Source organism: Callorhinchus milii, unplaced genomic scaffold, assembly GCF_018977255.1.
Source record: "Callorhinchus milii isolate IMCB2004 unplaced genomic scaffold, IMCB_Cmil_1.0 Scaffold1, whole genome shotgun sequence".
In the NCBI taxonomy this organism is placed as follows: Eukaryota; Metazoa; Chordata; class Chondrichthyes; order Chimaeriformes; family Callorhinchidae; genus Callorhinchus; species Callorhinchus milii.
Window position 1 is genome coordinate 25,017,181 of NW_024704742.1, and position 20,688 is coordinate 25,037,868.

Sequence of the window (20,688 nt, forward strand, 5' to 3'; positions counted from 1 at the left end):
CTTTAGAAATGTAATTTTGTATTGCATCTTGAAGAAGTATTGTTCTGGGTATACTTTTTCAATCCCATTTAAACATTTATACACGTTTAAAAGATCCATTCTGAGAAGTCTTCTCTCAAGACTGAAGTCCCCCAGTTTGTCTACCATTGGGGGCCACGCTTTCAGCCACGACACCCTGAAACTCTGGAACCCTCTTCCTCTATCGCTCCACCTTGCCCCTTCCTTCCCCATTTTCAGATTGTGCCTGAAGACCTTCCTCTTCAACCATGCCTACGGTCACCAACCCCTCCCCCTGGCTCGGAGTCATGTTCCTCCACTGTCAAGAGCTCTAAGACACTATCCTGCATGAGTGGTGCTATTTAAATGTAAGTTGTTGTTGTTGTCTAAGCATTTCTCATAGCTCATTCCTCTAACACTCATTGCTCTCCTCTGCACTGGCTCAAGTGACCAGAACTGTATGAGGTACTCTAGGTATAAATGCAAGTTGTTGTTGTAGGTGCAGCCTGAACAGAGCGCTATAAAACAATACCAAGCACTTGTGTTTATACAGCTCCCTTCACACGGCACAGCGTTTTGGAATGCTTAAATATAGCTTGAGTACAGGATATAAACTTCACTCAAATTAGTAACATATCCCGGTACCCTGTTTGCCTAGTTTATTGCTGCCTTACACTGCTTTGACATAGTGAGTGACAAGTCAACAATAACAACAACAACTTGCATTTATATAGCACCCCTCATACAGGGTAGCGTCCCAGAGCACTTGACAGTGGCGGAGCACAACACCAAGCCGGGTGGGGTGGTGATCCTAGGCACGGTCAAAGAGGAAGGTCTTCAGGCGTGACCTGAAAATGGGGAAGGAGGAGGCAAGGTGAAGGGAAAGAGGAAGAGTGTTCCAAAGATTCTGGGCAAAGTGGCTGAAAACTCAAGTTAAATTTAATTGAAAACTTAGTTGACTTAGAGTGCACAGGCTCTAGACACAGTGCAGAGGAAAGAAAGGAGGATGATCCTCAGGGTTAAAGACAGTAACGCTCTAAGGTTGTTATCCAACAGGTGAGTGACCTTTGGAAACATTGGTTGAATATTAATCCTGAAAGGTATTTTATCGCATGAAACTGGATCAGTGGTCAGTCACTGGAGACTGAGGATGACTCGCAACCCTTGTCCAATGATTTTCTCAGCATTCCTGCTTTTCTTTTTGTGTCTCTCAGTCACTGGAGACAGACAAAAGGTAAGTGTTAGGATCAGCTATACGACTTTCACATTTTGAAACTAAAATAAAATGAGGCTGCATGGTTAAAGATTTAGACAAGTTTCTGAATTCCTTTTTGTATTGATTTGCCCAGATGGCTTAGTAGATAAATGTGCTGTGTGGTGTAGAACCGAGGTATGAAGTTCAGTATCCTGGATTGAATCCTGTTTTATGCTCAGTTAACTGATCTCAGCAGGTAATGATGAGGACACTATAAATTGCCTTTATTATAATCTAAAGCTAGAGAAGGGAAAGTGTTCCTACTGCTATTTGGTATGTAATAATGCTGGACTTTTTTAAGAAAGAGTAATGGGAGGGCAGTAGAGTGAGTATTCTAGATGCACAAGATCAAATGGGCTCAAGGGACTTCTACTTCCAAACTTCTCTTGAGATCTTGAAGATTTGTAGATCTTGAGATTTTTTTCTTGAAAGAAATAATAATTTGGTCATTCAATCCACAACTGTTTGTGGGACACTGTTGTGCGAAATTGGCTGCCGTGTTACACCCACAAAATATACAGTCAATTCACTTTACAGTGTATTCTGTGAAGTGCTTTGAGACATATCGAAGACGTAATAAGACCTTATATCAAAGGCAAGGATTATTATTATCTTGTGAACGCTTGCTGACATAGAGAACAACCGCACAAAACTCCGGACCCTCATCACACCAATCCTTGTCAGGCTGCACTGGCCTCCAATCACCGAACGGATCGATTTCAAGATCCTCTCACTCATTTTCAAATCCCTTCATGCCCTTGCACCTCTCTACCTATACGATTTGCTTACCACCCCACTCCCCCACCCGCTGCCTCTGCTCAGCCAGCTCCGGTCTCCTGTTCGTCCCTCGCCCCCTTCGCTCCACCGTAGGCGGCCGTGCTTTCAGCCACTACACCCCGAAGCTCTGGAACTCCCTCCTTCAACCCCTCTGCCTAGCTACCTCCCTTCTCACTTTCAAATCCCACCTAAAGACCTTCCTTTTTGATCGTGCTTACGGTCACCTCCACCCTCCCTCTCCCCCTGGCTCTGGATCAGACTGTGCCACTGTTAAGCTCAATGGGACACTACCCTGCGTGAAGGGCACTATATAAATGCTAGTTGTTGTTGTTATTGACATTGGGTGCGAACAAGTTTGGACTTGGCTGCACAAGAAGGATTGTTATTCGACAAGAATAACAAGGTCTTCTGGTGCCAATGTAATGTTACCACAAACAAAAACAGAAGTCGCTGGGAACACTCAGCAGGTCAGCCAGCATCTATGGAGTCAACGTTTCGGGTCCATAACTCTTCGTCAGAACTGGGGCATGTTGGGAGGGAGATGCTTTTAAGGGCTAACAGAGAAGGGGAAGGCAGGGCAAGGAAGGCAAAGGAGAAAATAGGATAGAGGACAGGGGATGATGGGTTAAAGAGGTGTTAATGATGCAAAACAAAACAGTCCCCCCACCTTTGTTTTGTAATGGGACTGTTTTGTAATGTTACCGCAGATGCTTTTTGTGCGCTGAGGGTCTGACACATGCAGAAACCCATCAACAACAACAAAAACAACAAGATTCCATTTATAGAGCGCCTTTCACGTCGGGAGGACGACCCAAGGCGCTGCACAGTTGGGTCAGGACCCGAGCAGGAGGAAAATGGTCAGGGTGGGGGGAGGGAAGGGAGGGTGGGGGGAGGGAAGGAAGGGAGCGAGGAGGAGGTAGAGAGTCGAGAAGGGAGCTGAAGGCACGGTCAAAGATAAAGGTCTTGAGACTGGCCTTGAAGGAGGAAAGGGAGGAGGCGGCGAAGGCACTGGGGGATAGAGTTCCAGAGCCTAGGGGCTGAGAGGCTGAAGGCCCGGCCACCGATGGTAGCGCGGTTGGGGCGGGGGATGTGGAGCAGATCGGAGCCAGAGGAACGGATGGTTCGGGCAGGTAAGTAGGGGGATAGTAGGTCAGAGAGGTAGGAGGGAGCAAGGCCGTGAATGGCCTTGTAGGTGAGGATGAGGATCTCGTGAACAAATGATCACCATGCTTAAGAGTATCCAAACCAGATCGAGTTCCACATATGTATGCCACCTACACATGAAAATGTCTGTGTCTGGAATAATAATAATAATAATCCTTGCCTTTGATATTAGCGATTTTCACATCTTCTAGACGTCCCAAAGCGCTTCACAGAATAGACTGTAAAGTGAATTGACTGTATATTTGTGGGCGAACGCGGCAGCCAATTGCGCACAGGAGTGTCCCACAAACAGTCGTGGATTGAAAATGACCAATTTATTATTGTTTTGTTTTGGAGGGATTATTATTAGGCGTATGGAGTAAGGAAACTTGCCCAAGGTTTCGCCCTCTGTCTGGAATTGAACTCAGGTCTCTCGCTTGCAAAGCGAGTGCTCTAACCACTGAGCTACAGGACTCCACAAATGGAATGCGAACTCTGTTTATGGAGGGGCCAACTTTTTTACCTACATCTGGAGTATCAGGTGCAGGTTGGCAAGAGCCAAGGATTGGGACCCCAGAGTGTGGATTAGGGTACTATTGGAGTCTAACCAGCTAAAACTGCATAGCTTGCCATTGAGAGCACCGTCTGCACATTGAATGGTGGGGGAATGAGAAGAAACTCATATGTCTCTGTGATATGTCAGAAATGATTTAATCATTTAGCTAAAGAACAACTTGGTTCCTATAATCAATGTTCAAATTGTGTCTCGGTTCTAAGGAGGATAAACTCCCTGGTTTACTTTCCATTTGTGTTCTAAAGATCTGCTTTGTTTCTTTGTAGAAGTTGAAACATCATGAGGAAATAGAAGGCACAAGCCCTGAAACTGTAGCAGTCGAGTCACAGGTAGTTTTAAAGGAGTTTTGTGTGATCTGTGCTGTAGGTTACAACTTGCCAAGGTTGCAAGATTTTATTTGGGGAATTTGTTACTTCTACCTTTCATTTCTCTCCAATGCAGAGTGTGTTTACTACAAATTTCAGTGCCCTATATAGTTTACATTTAGGTTACGTTTGTGGAAGCATTCTCTAATTGAAGTTGATGGTGTCAGTAACAATGTCCCTCTACATCAGATGTTCTGCAAAACCAAGCAAAGGCTCTTCCCTGGCAATGTGTGATGAATACTAACAAACTGGTTTCTTGACCATTCTGTACTGAATGTTGCTTCTCTCTAATAATGTGACAGTAAGGTTCAGATACTTTGACAAAAACATTGCCACATCAGTTCCTGTTGCTGACATCAACAATTCCTGATTTCCCTTTTTGCATGGATTTGCTTGTCACATTCCAATATAAATGATGTCCTAAAGCACTTAAACAGTCTGGCTTGGCACCCGAACCAGAGTGGCTGCCAAGGGAGGCGGGGAGAGAAAGATGACTGAAAGCATGATCAAAGAGGTAAGTCTTGAGACAGACTTTGAACAAGGTGAGAGAAGGAAGGAGTCAGAGGGACCCCAGCATGGAGTTCCAGAGAGTGAAGACAAAAAAGGCTGAAAGCCTGTTCACTGATGGACTGATGGTGGGGTGAGTTGGGCGAGGGACACAAAGCATAAAGCTGAGTGAAGGAAGTGGCCAGGAGATCACAGAGGTAGGATGGGGCAAGACTGTGAAGGGAATTAATGGTGAGACAAGGATCTTTAACTCAATCCATTGGGATAAAGGTGATGTGAAGCTCTTGTATTTCAAACAGTGAAAAACAATATTGTTGTGAATTAAATTTTACTACATTTTGATAGATGTTGTGAATAAAACTGTTCAGTACTACTGTATCCACAGCTAAACTAACTACTGTAAAAATATTTTGAAAGCAGAATCATATATATTTTTGCTTCATATGTGACCTTTAAGTTGTTTTTTTTTGTATCAAATGTCCATTTCCGACAATAACTCACAGATTCCAGACCGTTCCGTTTCTTCGCATGACCGAATTTCTGAGGTGTGTCTACAGCAGAATCACACGTATAAATCATGTCAGAAAGTCTTCTGTCAACCCTGGGAAAAGTGTATTCGTGACTCATGTCAGTGCAAGATACCCTATCAATGCGTAAGGGTTGGAGAACCCAGCTGCTCTACAAAACCACGTCGCTTCATGTCATACTGTCAGCTGAAAGCGTCTGAGTGCTCCCAGGACAAGTATAAATTCTCTCATTTTGGGGACTGCTCATTGGGTAAGAATGTAAAAGGTTGATGGGATGCACTGACCATCAGTTGAACACATTTCAGAGAGATTGCTGACCACCATGTGGGATTATAACTAACTGTGTTTATCTCGTGTAGTCTCGGATTTTGCCCTTCCTCAACAACAATAACAACAACTTGCATTTATAATAATAATAATCCTTGCATTTGATATAGCGTCTTATCACGTCTTCGAGACGTCCCAAAGCGCTTCACAGAATATACTGCAAAGTGAATTGACTGTATATTTGGTGGGCAAACCGCAGCAGCCAATTGCACACAGCAGTGTCCCACAAACAGTCATGGATTGAGTGGCCTACTTCTTATTAATTTTTATTGAGTTATTTATTTATTTTGGATGGATTTTTTACCCCCGAAGAAGCGATTTGCCAATTGACTAACAACCATAGCTCGGCAAACAGAGGCGTGTGGAATAAGGAAACTTGCCCAATGTGTCGCCCTGCCCAGAATCAAAGCCAGGTCTTCTCACTTGTGAGGCGAGTGCTCTAACCACTGAGCTACAGGACTCCATTATATTAGTACTCTTCACATGGGGTGGCAAATCAGAATGCTCCCTTTTTACATTAGTGCCCATGCAAGTGCCCATAACTACATATGATACTGAATAAGAAATCTTCAGCCGCTCGCTTTCCCCATCCCCGCTATTATCTTTCACTGTCTTAACACAGTTCTCCAGGCAGAGGAATGGCCTGGTCTCATTTATAATTTTTTTCGGTGTCAAAATCAATAATACAATACTGATGAGGAATTCTATTTGGGTCCAGAGTTGTTTTATTTTCTTAACATCTCAAGAGTGTGCAGAATTTGGCAAATTCTGAAATTCAGTCTGGTTGTGAAGCTGGTATTTCATAGATTTCTTTAAAAAAAAGGTTAAAAAACGTCTTCCAATTTAAGGCTGCAGGTTAGAATTTGCAAACTTCTGCACACTTTAAAATGCTAAGAAATAGTATAAGTCAACAGAACCATAGAATTTTACCCACAGAAGCATGCCACTCAGCCCATCGTGTCTGTGCTGGCTATTTAAAGAGCAATTCCTGCCTCAGAATCCATTTTAGCTTTGTGTGTGAAAAAAATTCTTCTAACCTACTCATTTGCCCGATTGTTAACTATCTTAAATTGATGCCTAGAGCCAGGTAGAATTTATTTATTCGCCCCCTCACCCCGCTCCCCAATCGGCCACTGTAAGTGTTCACCTTGAATGGATTCTTCATCTGTGATATTATAAACAAACAAACAAAGAAATAATAATCATTGCATTTTGATATGCGCTTTTCATGTTTTCTAGACGTCTCAAAGCACTTCACAGAATATACTGTAAAGTGAATTGACTGTATATTTGTGGGCGAAACACAGCCAATTGCGCATAGCAGTGTCCCACAAATAGTCGTGGATTGAAGTGACCAATTTTATTATTTTTTTTCTTGAGGGATATCATCAGGCGTGTGGAATTAAGAAACTTGTCCAGGGCTTTGCCTTGCTGGGAATCAAAACCAGGTCTCTCGCTTGGAGACAAGTGCTCTACCACTGAGCTACAGGACAGGATATTTAGTCCTTGCTCGGACATTAGGACTCCTCCACTACCTTAGTGGTTACAAATATTGTCCAATACTAAGACACACAGACCAGAAAGTTACAAACTTGATTTCTGGACAGTGTTGAGTTCATGGATCTCGTTGCTTGACCATAGAGCAGAACAGTGAATTGAGCCTGGATTTCTAATTTGGGTCAAAATACGTAAAATTTACTACTCTGACTCTGGTGGCCTTTCCTGCTCTGCTTATACTGTTTCTTGGTCCAAATTAATGTGAAACTAATAACCCAGATCAAATTAACTTAGTCTAACCGCAAACTTCAATTCAACAGCTGAAGTGCTTTCAAGTAAGCTTTCATATTGAAACATACATTGAACCTACTTTAATTTATTTCAAACCCAGGTCAGGCCGCTGTCTCTTTGGAACCTCAAAAGAGCTGGAAAGGAATTGTCTACTTCAGTTTCAACAACACAATACAGAATGTTTCAGTGTGCACGCAAGGTAACCCGTGGACAATGCATGAAGCCAATGTTGTCTGCCGCGAGCTGGGATTCGAGTTGTAAGTGTCTTCTGTTTGCTATGTTCAGGACAACTTAATGGGATTCATGGACATTGCAGTGCTATCTTTGAAGGTTATGTTGTTCACCATGTCACATTCCTTCTTGTTTTCAAGAGGAGCAATAGCACCTTCAGCAGGAAGTTCTTTTGGAAATAAAATCACAACTGGGCCCATGGTGAACTGGACTAACGCTCGCTGCCGAGGATTTGAGAAGAGTCTTTCAGAATGTTTTCACCTCAAAGATATTGGAGACCGTTCGATGCAATGCGCAACCAAAGACATTGCTACCGTCGAGTGTCACCGTCATCGACCAGGTTACTACTTACTACTTTTATTGTTATTTTATATGAATTAACCAATCTTATCGAGGGCGGTAGTTTGAGGACCTACAAATGGTTCCTGCCCCACGCTAGAAAAGCACAAAATGCGATTGGGTAGGAATGGGACCAGTTGTGATGGGTTCTATAGTTTAATAGCTTGGCGATATTTAATGTGGAGGCTTTACACATAAAGAGTGACAACTTAGGTGAGGTACCAGAGGGTGCCTGGTTCACGTGGAACACACCCGAGCAAGAAATAGTACAGGACGGGAGAAAGTTGGACAAAAAACTGTTTCCTGTACTGTGAGCAAATTGTTTTTCCTTGAAGAGACTATGTGTTTTCATCATGCAAAGACCAATGGAAACAAAGTGCTCCTGGGTCTAGATTTACTTCATTGTAACTTAAGTATGCTCCCTGTCCACTCCCTCCGCTCAGCAGGCTCTGGCCTGCTCGACATCCCCCACCCGCACTGCCCCACCATCAGCATTTGGACCTTTAGTATCTCTGTCCCCACCCTTTGGAACTCCATCCTGCATTCCCTTCACCTCGCATCCTCCTTCAAGGCACGTCTCAAGCTCCTCCACTTCGACTGTGACTTTGGCCACCCTCCTACCCATACCCTCCCTGACCTCCACCCCTCCTGATCCCAATCACCAGCTCAGGTCCAAATCCCTGACTGTCCAGCACCTTGGGGCGTCCTCCTGGCAAGTAAGTTGCTTTACAAATGTAATGTTGTATTATATTTACTCTATTTACCTTGTGTTTCAGAGCGAAGCCATTTTACTAAATGTTTATTTTAAGAATGACAGAAAACCAGCTTCAAAGATGAGACTGAACAATTCGTGTTGTACAGCAATGCTGAGTGGGGGGCAGGGGGATTGGGGGTGGGGAACTCTAATTGATTTGCCAGCAGCTGAGCAAAGCACATGCTCAGAACTCCAGAATCAGTTGTTGGGTTTTGGACATTATTTCAGAGACGCCTTACACCACCCCAATTTATGCAGTGTTTTTTTTGTGATGGATCGCCACAAAATGCCCATTGTAAGCACAGCAAAACTAGGAAGGTCAGCTGAAATGCACCAATCAACATGTCCTGGACCTGATGTCCACAGAACTGACCCTAGCTAAGGGAAATCAATGAAACTGACTGAGACGCAGCGATTGGCAGGAAATTCCACTATTTAATTTCAAGCCCCTTGAACCGTGATAATAATAATATATAATCTTTGTATTTGATGTAGCGCTTTTCACGTCTTCTAGACGTCTCAAAGCGCTTCACAGAATATACTGTAAAGTGAATTGACTGTATATTTGTGGGGAAACGCAGCAGCCAATTGAGCACAGCAATGTCCCACAAACACGAACTGAGTGACGAATTTTATTTTATTTTTCTTGAGGGATTATTATCAGGCTTGTGGAGTAAGGAAACTTGCCCAAGATTTCGCCCTGCTGGGAATCGAACCCAGGTCTCTCGCTTGCGAGGCGAGTGCTTTAACCACTGAGCTACAGGACTTCTAATCTTCACCATTAGCAAGCACTGGTCTCATGTTCCAAGGTACAGTCCTTGTCTAAGCAGTAGTCATGAGAATCCACCCGAGTTACCCTCTGAGCAATGTTAGCAGGTTATCAAGTCACCTTATTTGGTTTTGCTTTATATGTATATATATAAAATATTTATAGCTGTACTGAATGTGTCCATGCCTTTGCTCCTCAGATCCAATCTGCCCTACAGACCAATTTAAATGCGTAAATGGAAAATGTATTCCAGTCACGAATGCTTGCAATGGCATCGATGACTGTGGGGATCTCAGTGATGAATTATGTTGCACAGGTAATAATATAAAAAGCTTGATTTTCATGCAGAGCCTTAACATGCTGAAAACTTCACAATAAGAGGGTTGAAAAAGCTCTTGAACGGAAACATTGCAGCATGAATGGTGCCTCACAACAGAAAACGTGCCTCATGATCAGTCCACCTGCGCAGTAACCCCATGTATCTCACACAACTTGTGAGAGCTCTGCTCTGACCTTATCACCTTGTAGCTGATGTCTTGGAACTCGGTGTGATGTATACAGGGATCCCTGTATGAGGTGTAGTTTATGTGCCATTATTCCATTTGAGTGCTTTTCAACCAAATCAAGTTACTTTAAAATAGCTAAACGTGGCAGATAATCTGCAGCAGCAATACTCATAAACAGCAATGAATATTGAGTGGCCAATTAATCAGTCTTACCCTGGGATTTGAAGGAGAGGGGAATGCAGTATTAGGCAGAATACAGAGAGAAATCTTAGCATAGTGCCATGAGATCTTTAACATTCACCTAACATACCGGATGCGACTTTAGTTAAACATCTCATCTGGAAGACGGGACTTGTAAATAACACTCTCAGGACAGAGGTTAGGATCTCAAGTGCTGGCTTGACTCCCATAAACTTCAGACTCAGAGGCAAGGGTGCAATCAACTAAGACAAATTGACACTTTGAGGTATATATCTGCATACTTTTCTGGCAGTGCTGAATGTTTTCTTGAAAGCTATCTCCAGCAGATAGCCTTTCTGTTGTTGGGGAGAGATGTCAGAGTCCCAGACTACGGCACTACCTCACCCCTCACGCTGCTGAAACTCTGGTCCATGCCTTTATCACCTCAAGGCTGGACTATGGAAACTCTCCTCGCCGGCCTTCCTGGCACCTCCCTCCACAAGCTGCAGGTCATTCAGAACTCTGCAGCTTGTGTACTGTCCCGCACCAGGCATCGGGACCACATCACTCCCACCCTCGCTCGCCTCCACTGGCTCCCCATCCCCCAGAGGATCGAATTCAAGATCCTCATCCTCACCTACAAGGCCATTCACGGCCTTGCTCCCTCCTACCTCTCCGATCTACTATCCCCCTATCTGCCTGCCTGTACCCTCCGTTCCTCTGGCTCCGGTCTACTCCACATCCCCCGGCCCAACCGCCCTACCATCGGTGGCCGGGCCTTCAGCCTCTCAGCCCCTAGGCTCTGGAACTCTATCCCCCAGTGCCTTCGCCGCCTCCTCCCTTTCCTCCTTCAAGGCCGGTCTCAAGACCTTTCTCTTTGACCGAGCCTTCAGCTCCCCTCTCAACTCCCTACCCCCTCCTCGCCCTCTCCCTTTCCTCCCCTCACCCTGACCATTTCCCCCCTCCTCGCTCCCTCCCTTCCCTCCCCTCACCCTGACCATTTCCCCCCTGCTCGGGTCCTGACCCAACTGTCCAGCGCTTTGGGACGTCCTCCCGACGTGAAAGGCGCTCTATAAATGGAATCTTGTTGTTGTTGTTTTGTAATTGTGTATTCTGTCCTTTGGAAGAAGCTCCCGAGTGCACAGAAATGAGTCTCTTAATTCTGTTATGTCCCCCGTGTCCCTAAGATGAGGAGGGGAAAATCAGACGGAGTTTCCACTCTTGATCACTATCCACCTTCCACTCCCACAGTAAGGTGCGCATTTGTTAATATCAGTAGGTGAGGACAGGATTAGACTAGAATATGATGCCCCCTTGTGGTTGAACTCATTCTTTAGGCTCACATATAAATTAAGGCACTTGGCCAAGGTAATCTTGATCAAAGCAATACCAATGGAACTGCAACATAGTTTCCATATTAAACCTGTGCAGTAGAGCATCTTGGAAGTGAAAAGTCAAACATTGTAGGTTTTAAATGGAATAACAAAAACTTGCATTTATATAGCACCCTTCATGCGGGGTAGTGTCTTGGAGTGCTTAACAGTGGTGAAGCTTGACATTGAAAGAGGGGAGTTGGCTACAGGCACCGTGGAAGAGGAAGGCCTTCAGGTGTGATCTGAAGGCAGGCTAGGAGGGGGCAAGGCAGAGGGATTGAGTCAGAGAGTTTGAGAGGTTTTGGAACATAATGGCTGATCGTGAAGCAGAGGTGACAAGAGACCTGCTAAGTGAAGTGGGTGGGTAGAGGAGTGGAGCATGAGCAGATAGTAAAGGTAGAGAAGTTCCAGGGCATGAAGTGATTTGTACATGAATGCGACCAATTCTTATGTTCTTATGTAAAATGCTTTGGACTTACCGTTGGTTCCAGTGACTTGGTCCTGCTCCAATGCAATGTAGCAGAGGAACACTGTTGAGAACAATAACAGCAACGTCCCCACCATTGCAGCTATATGCTTGGCTGAGAGACATGCAAAGCTTTGCCAGTTTATTACAAAGACAACAAACAGTTTGAATAACTCTAACCTAATGCAAGCCATCTCTTGTTAAAACAGAATGTGTAAATTCTTATCACTGCAAGTCAGATGTATGTATTCCGTACTATTCTGTTTGTGATGGTGAAGATCACTGCTTGGATGGAAGTGATGAGAGCCACTGTCCAGGTAAGAGATGTTTGCGAGTTCTGATGTTTGAAGGTTTGTTAATATGTTACCATTTAAACTTTGTTCTGATGATGGTCCAGTGTGTCAATAATTACAGTTGAATTCTCTGTTTGATATCAAAAGGGCAATTTCAGGAAATACTAAATTGCTCGGAATTGTGCTAAACCCCAGTGACTTGCTGATGTCTGGTGTCAACACGTGACTATTTCTGACTTTCCCTTTTACAAGTAAGCTGCAGTGGTCAGTGCTTTTACTGTCAGCTGATTAAAGTTGTCATTTTGATTCTTACTATTCTGCAGTAAAACATACATCAACCAGAATCCAAAGTAAGAACTTCTCTAAGAATGAACCATTTTATTATGCACACATCTCAAATTGTTGTGTAAAACATTTGAACTATTTATACAGATTGTTCCTGATGTAGAACCTTAACTAAATGTTAAAATGTCTCTCTGTTTGTGTGTCACTGAGTGTGTGGGTCCATGAGTCCCTGCATCTGTGTCTAACTGTGTACTTACATGTTGTGTCTGTGTGTGTGTCTGTGAGCACGTGTGGTTTTGCATGTTCGTATGCGTATGTCCATAAATACCTTGACTTCGTATGTACGCATGTTCCTGCAGGTTTCTGAATGCAAATGCCTGTGTGTTATTGGGGCACATGGGTACATAATCGTTCACAGCTATGGTAAATCACTGGTTTAATAGTTCTAATATTATTAAAGTGAACGTGTTGGCTTTTTTATTGAAACATTCTAAACCACAAAGTGTCCTTTTTATTGAAGGACACTTTGTGGTTTAGAATCATAGAAACTTACAGCGGAAAAGGAGGCCATTCAGCCCATCGAGTCTGCACCATGTCTCAGAGCAAGGTTTTCATTCAATCTCAAGGCCCTGCCTTATCCCTATAACCCTTCAAGCCTCTATCTTTCATGTATATGTCTATTTATAGTAATATATTATTATAATAATAATAATAATCTATTTCCCTCTAGAAACCCACAATGACTTTCCTCAACTACCTTACTTTCCAGGGCATTCCACATTCCAACATCTGTCAGAGTTAAAAACAATTGCCTAATCTCGCCTTTAATTTTTCTTGTGTCTATTATAACCATGGTCCCTACTAGTGGAAATAGCTTCTCCTTATTTACCCTGTCAAAAAAAACATAATTTTGTGCACAAATTTTCTTTTACTTTTAGCAGATACAAAAGACATTTCATTCACAGAATACGATGCAGGTAAGTGCAGATACTTTCTCCCTTTCTCTAGGAATGTTAGATCTCATAGGTTTCTCCCCAGTTTCTCAGCTCCTCCCCCCCACCCCCCCAGCTCAGATAGCTAGGGAGCTGCTACTAACGCTCTGGTCATGCAACCAACTACGAGGAAACACAGCAAGCAGTAACTTTCCCTTCGATTTTGCCCTTCACATTAACCATTGGCTGATGTCCCCCTCTGCTACACTCCTGCCCCCCCTCACCTCACTACCTGCCCTCTCCACCCCCATGCTTCCCATCCACCCACCCTATCCCCTTCACCTCACTAACCCGTTAGACTGGCATCTAATTGTAATTGGAAAATCTCCAAGTTGCATGCTATCATTCAAGCTATTGAGTGTTGCAAGGGTGTATGACCTATTTACTTCTTTGTAGTAAGAGAAACATTGATATTAATAGGCTAGTATCCTGGTGTGAAACTGATGTTTCACTGGGCTAATAAAAATGTATGTGTCTTTACTTTTAGAAAGAAAGCTATTAAGGGATTCCTCTGACCATTTATTCTGTGGCATCGCAAATATTACCAGAAAAACAAATTTTGCCACAGCGAGACATAAAAGGCTTGTAGGTGGAATAGATACTATGCAAGTAAGTCTGTCACACACAAAACAGAAAAGCAGCAATTGCAATTCATTTAAATTAGATGTGGTGGGTGGGAGTGGGTAATGTGGAATATAAGAATACACTAGGGCCTGTTGCTGATCTTAAGTGCTCTGAGATGCTACCCTGTGTGAGCAGCAAAATATCAATGCAAGTTGTTGTTGTTGATCAGAGGTGATGGGAAAGTTAAAGCTCAGAGTAAAAAGTGAAAACAGAACAGGCCAAACTAAATAAATCAATAGCGATATTTTTTAAGAAACCCTGGATCACAAGACAAGGCAACCAGACCGGGAGCTTAAGGGGCAAAGACTAAAATGACATTAATCGACATACAATTTGAAATGAAATGGTGGAGCTAGAGGCACTAATTACCATGAGGTAGGAAGCTTAGAACAGAATTACAGAATTTACCAGGTTATTCAAGAACAATAGAGGGACAGGAGAGATGGAGGGGTTTCCATATATGTACACAACCACTTACATTTCATGGTAAAATCCCATGAGGCGCTTGGAGATGTCTCGATGAAGTGAAAGAGCTCTATATCCAATGGAAGGATTGTTATTATTGCGTAAGGACACCTGGGAGTTTAGGGGGGTGTTGAGCAGCATAGAAACAGTCTTAAAATAATAGAAAAAATCAAATAAAATTCTCTTGTTAGATGTGCTCAACAAGAAAAGGGCCAGACTACTAACATTTAGGTTTGTTGCAGACAACAACAACTTGGGTTTATAAAGTGCCCCTCATGTAAAGTAGAGTCCCAGGGCACTTATCATGCCATTGAGATGTCTCAAAGCACTTCACAGAATATGTTGTAAAGTGGATTGACTGTGTATATTTGTAGGTGAAACGTGGTAGTCAATTGCACACAGCAATGTCCCCCAAACAGTCTTGGATTGAGCAACCACATTTTTTTTCGGAGGGATTTTTACCCTGAGAAAGCGATTCGCCAATCAACTTCCTACTTACTGCTAGGTAAATAGAGGAGTGTGAAATAAGGAAACTTGCCAAACAACAACAACAACAACAAATTGCATTTGTATAGCGCCTTTCATGTCAGAAAGACATCCTGACTACGGTTTTGCCCTACCTGGGAATCGAACCCAGATCCACTTGCCTGTGAGACAAGTACACTAACCACAACACTACAGGACTCCACAAACATTATGCACATGAACAGGGAAAAATAGCTGCTGTTTTTAGTTTTGTACTTATATCCTTAAATTCTGTAAACACAGTTTAATTTATGAAACTTGATGTACTCTGCAACTGCATTTGCCCATTTATAAATCTAGAATTGTGATTAAATATTTGTCTCCATAGGGCGAATTTCCTTGGCAAGTAGCAATTTACAAACAGGGCCAATTAAACTGTGGGGGGAGCTTCATTGGTGGTTGCTGGTTTCTGACAGCTGCACACTGTGTCAGGTGAGAAACTATATGAAACACTTGATGAATCGGAGGATCAGCCATTATAAAGTGCTCTGATACATTATCCTAATTGGAAGGTGCTCAAGTTGTTGTTGTCCTCCTGACGTGAAAGGCGCTATACAAATGTAATCTTGTTGTTGTTGTGTTATTGTTGTGCATTTAAATAGAGAAAGAGAATTGATGGAGGAGGAGGAGGTTGGAGAAACATTATTTAGAAGAAAGTTTTTTCTTCTTGTATTCTGTCCAGCAGTTCAAGAGATGTGTTAAAAGCACCTCCCCAAATGTGAGAGCTGTATTCAACATTTGGATACACTTGGATAGTTTTATACTGTAGTGTGTTAAGGGTTGTTCAGTGGGAAAGAAGTGTTTGACATATAAGAGGAAAACCAGCTTGAAGTCAGGTTTAGCAACAGACGAGAACTGAAAGTTCTGTTGCACATGAGGGGAGATAATGATAACAAAATGGCCAACAGATGATAACCAAAGATGTTCATTCGAGATAACAGGTGAAAGCCTTGTGAGAAGCCTGAGGAAACAAGATCTCTGAAGAGTTGAAAGAAAGCACAAATGTTACAGCATGTACGATTGAGATTTTGTGATTCAACCAATTCACCTGAGTTGAATGAGTATGCTGAGTGCATGCAATCTGAAAAACGTTGCTAAAAGTAGAGCGTAAGGAAAAGAGTGAATGAGGATGGGCGATGAGCAGAAGAGGGTGTACATAAGGAACAAGTCATAGCCTAACTCCTCAGTAGATGGAACCAGAATCAAATGATGAATTGTTAACAACACTGCAGATTGAGTCAAGGAAGAGGAATCTAGGCATGGACATACCATGGTACCCAACAAGCAATTCCCCAGAAAAAATGGATCATTCACTTCATGGCTGTTTAAATGCAATACAATATAAACCTCTCCTCTCCACCTTCATTGCACTGTCCTATCCTGGTTTCCCTCTTACCTATCCCAGTACCTCCACTTTGTCTCTTCAAACGGCTTCACCTCCCACCCTGAACAGTCACATGTAATATCACTCAGGGCTCTATCTTGGTCCTCCTCTACTCTCCACTACCTTTATGCTCAAACTCATTGATGTCACAAGTGCTCTGATATGCTATCCTGTGAAGGATGCTATATAAGTGCAAGTTGTTGCTGTTGTTGTTGTCATCCGCAGATATGGTGTTGACTTCCACATTTATGCAGATGACACACAAATCTCTCTGCCTCCACCCTCGATTCCAGCACCATTGCATATCAGACATCAAGTCCTGGATGAGCTCTAGCTTTCTCCAATTGAATATCAATAAGACAGAGGCCCTACTGATTGTCTCCCGTCAGTGTCTTCTCACCTCAGGTACTGATGGCATCAATCTGCATGGATGCTCACTCCACCTCACGGAGCCAGTGCAGAACTTTGGTGTTTTGTTTGACTCCAAACTATCTTTCAAACACTGTATCCGTGCTCTGAGCCACTCAGCTTCCCCATACCTCTGTAACATTGCTGCCTCCACCACTACCTCTCTTCTCAGACACAGAGACTCTCATCCACGCTTTCATCACATCCAGGCTTGACTATACCATTGCTCTGCTTACTGGACTAGCCAGCTCTTCACCGTACAAGCTACGGATCATCCAAGACTCTGCAACCCATATCCTCTCCCGCACCAGGCTCTATGAGCCCCTCACCTCCATCCTCGCTTGGCTTCATTGTTTCCTTTATCCTGCTAGGAGATCAAGTTCAAGATCCTGGTTCTCATCTTTAAATCCCTCCATTGTCTCACCCCATCCAACCTCCGGCAACCCTATGTACCTGGTCCGTCGCTCAGCAAGCACTGGCCTGCTTCATGACCCCCGCCCGATCTACCCAACATTCGATGGGTGGGCCTTCAGCCATTCTGCCCCCACTCCACACCTTCAACCTGTTCCCTCCCTCTCTTTGTTCAAGTTCCATCGCACAATATACTTCATTGACCATGATTTAGGTCATCTTTCCCCTCCCCACCTCCCTCGATTCCCACCTCCAGCTAAGTGCCCAGTCAGCAATCAAGCACCCCCGACATGACAGGCTAAGGGGTAAGTGTAATAACCACTAACATGCTGATTCTGAATAGGAATCAAGTAAGTTATTCAGGAGGGCGCATTGTTGCTCAAGCAAAAGTATTTGCAATAAAATATATATTGAAATCTAACTTGAGTGGATTGGGGGGGTGTAACTGGAGTTAGTAACGGTGACTTTGAGTCACAAATAGCAAATCCTGGCAGTATCCAATCAATTTGGTGTGGATTTGCTATTTTTCTTGTCAAATTGAGTATTCAATTAACAGAATTTCACTGTACTCTGTTTGAGAGCTCATTATCAATCAGGGCAATATTCCTCAGCCTACGTATCACAGGGACATCAGCACCAGTCACAGCAATGAGAAGAAAAATCAAAACATTTCTGATATGTTTGAGAACAGGCTTTCAATCTAAAGCCTGCAACTCCCTTTAAGAGAACAAATGGACTGAAATAATTGAATTATCTTTTAAAAGCTTTCAACTCAATATATTCAATTGCAATATGTTGTGCCAATAATACTAATCGTGTTGTAGTGTGAGTAACCCTAACATATTCCTTTCTTAGCAAAAGAAAGAACTTGTAACCAGCAGTGCTTTGCAAGAATTACATTTTGTATTAAGTTTTACTTCTGCTCTTCTTCCAGTACTCACAATATTGCTAACTATCAAGTAAGAATTGGACAATGGAGTATAAGAGATGTTGATAAGAATGAGCAAGTTTTGGAAGTCGAAAAGATAATTGTCCATGAAGATTACAATGCTTACAATTTAGTGAATGACATTGCTTTAATAAAAATAGAGCCAGATTTGAAAGGGTGCATTTCAACCAATGAAAACATCATGCCTATATGCGTACCCTGGTCCGATTACCTATTCAGACCTAACAAGACATGCACGGTGTCTGGCTGGGGTCAAGTTGAAGGTACTCAACAGATTTATATATTTATAGATTAAAGGGTTGATTCTCCAATGGTTGATATACATTGTATTGCATGGTGTGTATTGCGTGGTGTGCATTGCGTGGTATGTGATGAGGAGTATGTTACGTGGTGTGTGTTGGATGGGGTGTGTGTGCTGTATGGTATGTATTGGGTGATGTAACATATGTTGTGTGGTATGCATTGTGTGATGTGCTATGTGTTGTGTGCAGTGCCATGTGTTGTGTGGTGTGCCATGTGTTGTGTGGTGTGCCATGTGTTGTGCGGTGTGTGTTGTGGGGTATGCTATTGTGTGATGTGCCGTGTGTTGTGTGGTGCGTGGTATGCATATTGTGTGAAGTGCCATGTAATGTGTGGTATGTAGTATGCGTATTGTGTGATGTGCCATGTGTTCTGTGGAGCATGGTATGCATATTGTGTGAAGTGCCGTGTATTGTGTGGTGTGTGGTATGTATATTGTGTGATGTACCATGTGTTGTGTGGTGTGCTGTTGTCACCTACCTGCATTATTTTACTTTCAGAGAGAAAAAAAGTAACTTTTCTACGCTGGGCTGAACTCAAACTTATGGGAAACTGTTCAAGCATTTATGCATCAAAATTTTTTGAAGGAATGGAATGTGCAGGTGAGGTTAGAATTATGAGCTCAACTATTATCAAACATATGGAAGAACTTTGTTTTCATTAATTAAAGTACAGCTACATTTTCACATAGGAAAACAAAATTGAAAAGCATTCAGACAAATTGTAGGTACAGTTCAACATGGATAACAACAACATGTTTTTGGGGGGGGCAGCTGGGCATCTGGTGGCTTTTATGTTATATTATGTATGTGTAAGTAGAGTATATATCACATTGATTCAGTTACTTTGTTGCAATGACTCCAAAATTCAATGAGGCAAGTAATGGGAGAGGATGAGTTTTCAATCTATCGTTTGTTTTAAAGTGTTCTCTATCTAATATTCAAACATATTTTTTTCTGATTAGGCACAGATAGTGGAACAGTTGATTCCTGCAAAGGTGATTCTGGAGGTCCCCTGATCTGCATTGATGAAAGACATGAGGCTTATGTATGGGGCATTGTTAGTTGGGGGGAAAAGTGTGGATTACGTGGGTTCCCTGGAGTCTACACCAAAGTGTCCCATTACTTTGAATGGATAAAACGCCATGTTCGAAGGTCTCTTATTACCAAGTATAATCTCTGAATGTTCAAAAGCTGCTCTGTTAGTGCCTGCTCTGACATTTCTTGCAATAAATGCATCATTTTAAAGCAATGGCTTCATTACAAAGGCTCTTATAACCACAGCGCAATGGCATTCAAACAAATATCAGATCCCACAAATTCTATACAAGGTCTTATATAAAAAATAGTAAGATTCCTTGCATTTGACATATGTCTTATCATGTTGAAATGGCTCAAAAGACTTCACGCAATTGTTAAATTAAGTGTGGTGACTGGATAATTTTAGTAGGCAAACGTGGTAGTCAATTTGTGCACAGTAATGTCCCACAAACAGCCCTGAAGCGAATTACCAATTTTTTTTGAGGATTGTTGGCCAGGACATCAGGAGAAACTCCTTTCCATTTCAAAGCATGCCATTCGATCTTTGACGTCCACTGGAACAGACGGACGTAATCCCGGTTCAACATCACATCTGAAGCACAGTACCACTGGCAATGCAGTGCTCCCTTCAGCACTGCGCTGGAGGGTCATGCAAAATGATGTAATGAAGAAGAAAACAAAAGAAAGACGAAAGAACATTTATAGAAGAAGTCCTGAAGCGTATTGGTTAGAGCACTCGCCTTGCAAGCAATAAGAAATCCTGCATATCAGACCCCAATTGTGTGGAGCTCTTTTTTCATGTGATGAGATGCTATTTTAAATGAATACATTAGTTTCACGGTGGTTCATGAAATCATTACCACTAGATGATATTAGCATCTAGGATCCAGCACCAATTCTTTGCTGTATGTCAGGCATTTGTTCAGATGTCTGTTGTCCCAGAGGATTCCAGTAGAATTGCAGAGGGAGTCAATACATTTTCTAAATCATATTAAAAAAATGGGCAGGTACACCATTTAAGTAAATGAAATGCACACAGTTTAGAGGAATGATTATCTTCCTTACCTACAATGGTGGGGGGGGGGGTGGTTACTACAGTGTTGGAAGTGCCGTACTTCAGTTGAGATTTTAAAC

General features: G+C 42.7%; 1 protein-coding gene across 2 annotated transcripts; it reads left to right on the forward strand.

Moving 5' to 3' along the window:
- Positions 1-1,123: 1,123 nt before the first annotated feature.
- cfi (complement factor I) lies at positions 1,124-19,765 on the forward strand. 2 transcript variants are annotated; one of them, XM_007909749.2, is made up of 13 exons: positions 1,124-1,231; positions 4,013-4,075; positions 5,122-5,395; positions 7,361-7,517; positions 7,632-7,831; positions 9,553-9,669; positions 12,088-12,195; positions 13,395-13,433; positions 13,936-14,057; positions 15,391-15,494; positions 18,200-18,477; positions 19,015-19,116; positions 19,479-19,765. In XM_007909749.2, exons 1-13 carry the CDS (start codon positions 1,148-1,150, stop codon positions 19,694-19,696), a joined length of 1,866 nt encoding a protein of 621 aa, XP_007907940.1. In that variant the 5' UTR covers positions 1,124-1,147; the 3' UTR covers positions 19,697-19,765. The 2 variants fall into 2 exon arrangements, with proteins under 2 accessions (XP_007907940.1, XP_007907941.1); XM_007909750.2 differs by having other exon boundaries at positions 13,398-13,433.
- The last annotated feature ends 923 nt before the right edge of the window (positions 19,766-20,688 follow it).

Excerpts from the sequence above, each read along its gene's own strand:
- cfi (XM_007909749.2), top strand. The coding sequence starts at position 1,148 with ATGACTCGCAACCCTTGTCCAATGATTTTCTCAGCATTCCTGCTTTTC. Across the intron at positions 7,518-7,631 it reads CGCGAGCTGGGATTCGAGTT|AGGAGCAATAGCACCTTCAG; the intron begins GTAAGTGTCTTC and ends CTTGTTTTCAAG. Across the intron at positions 9,670-12,087 it reads TGATGAATTATGTTGCACAG|AATGTGTAAATTCTTATCAC; the intron begins GTAATAATATAA and ends TTGTTAAAACAG.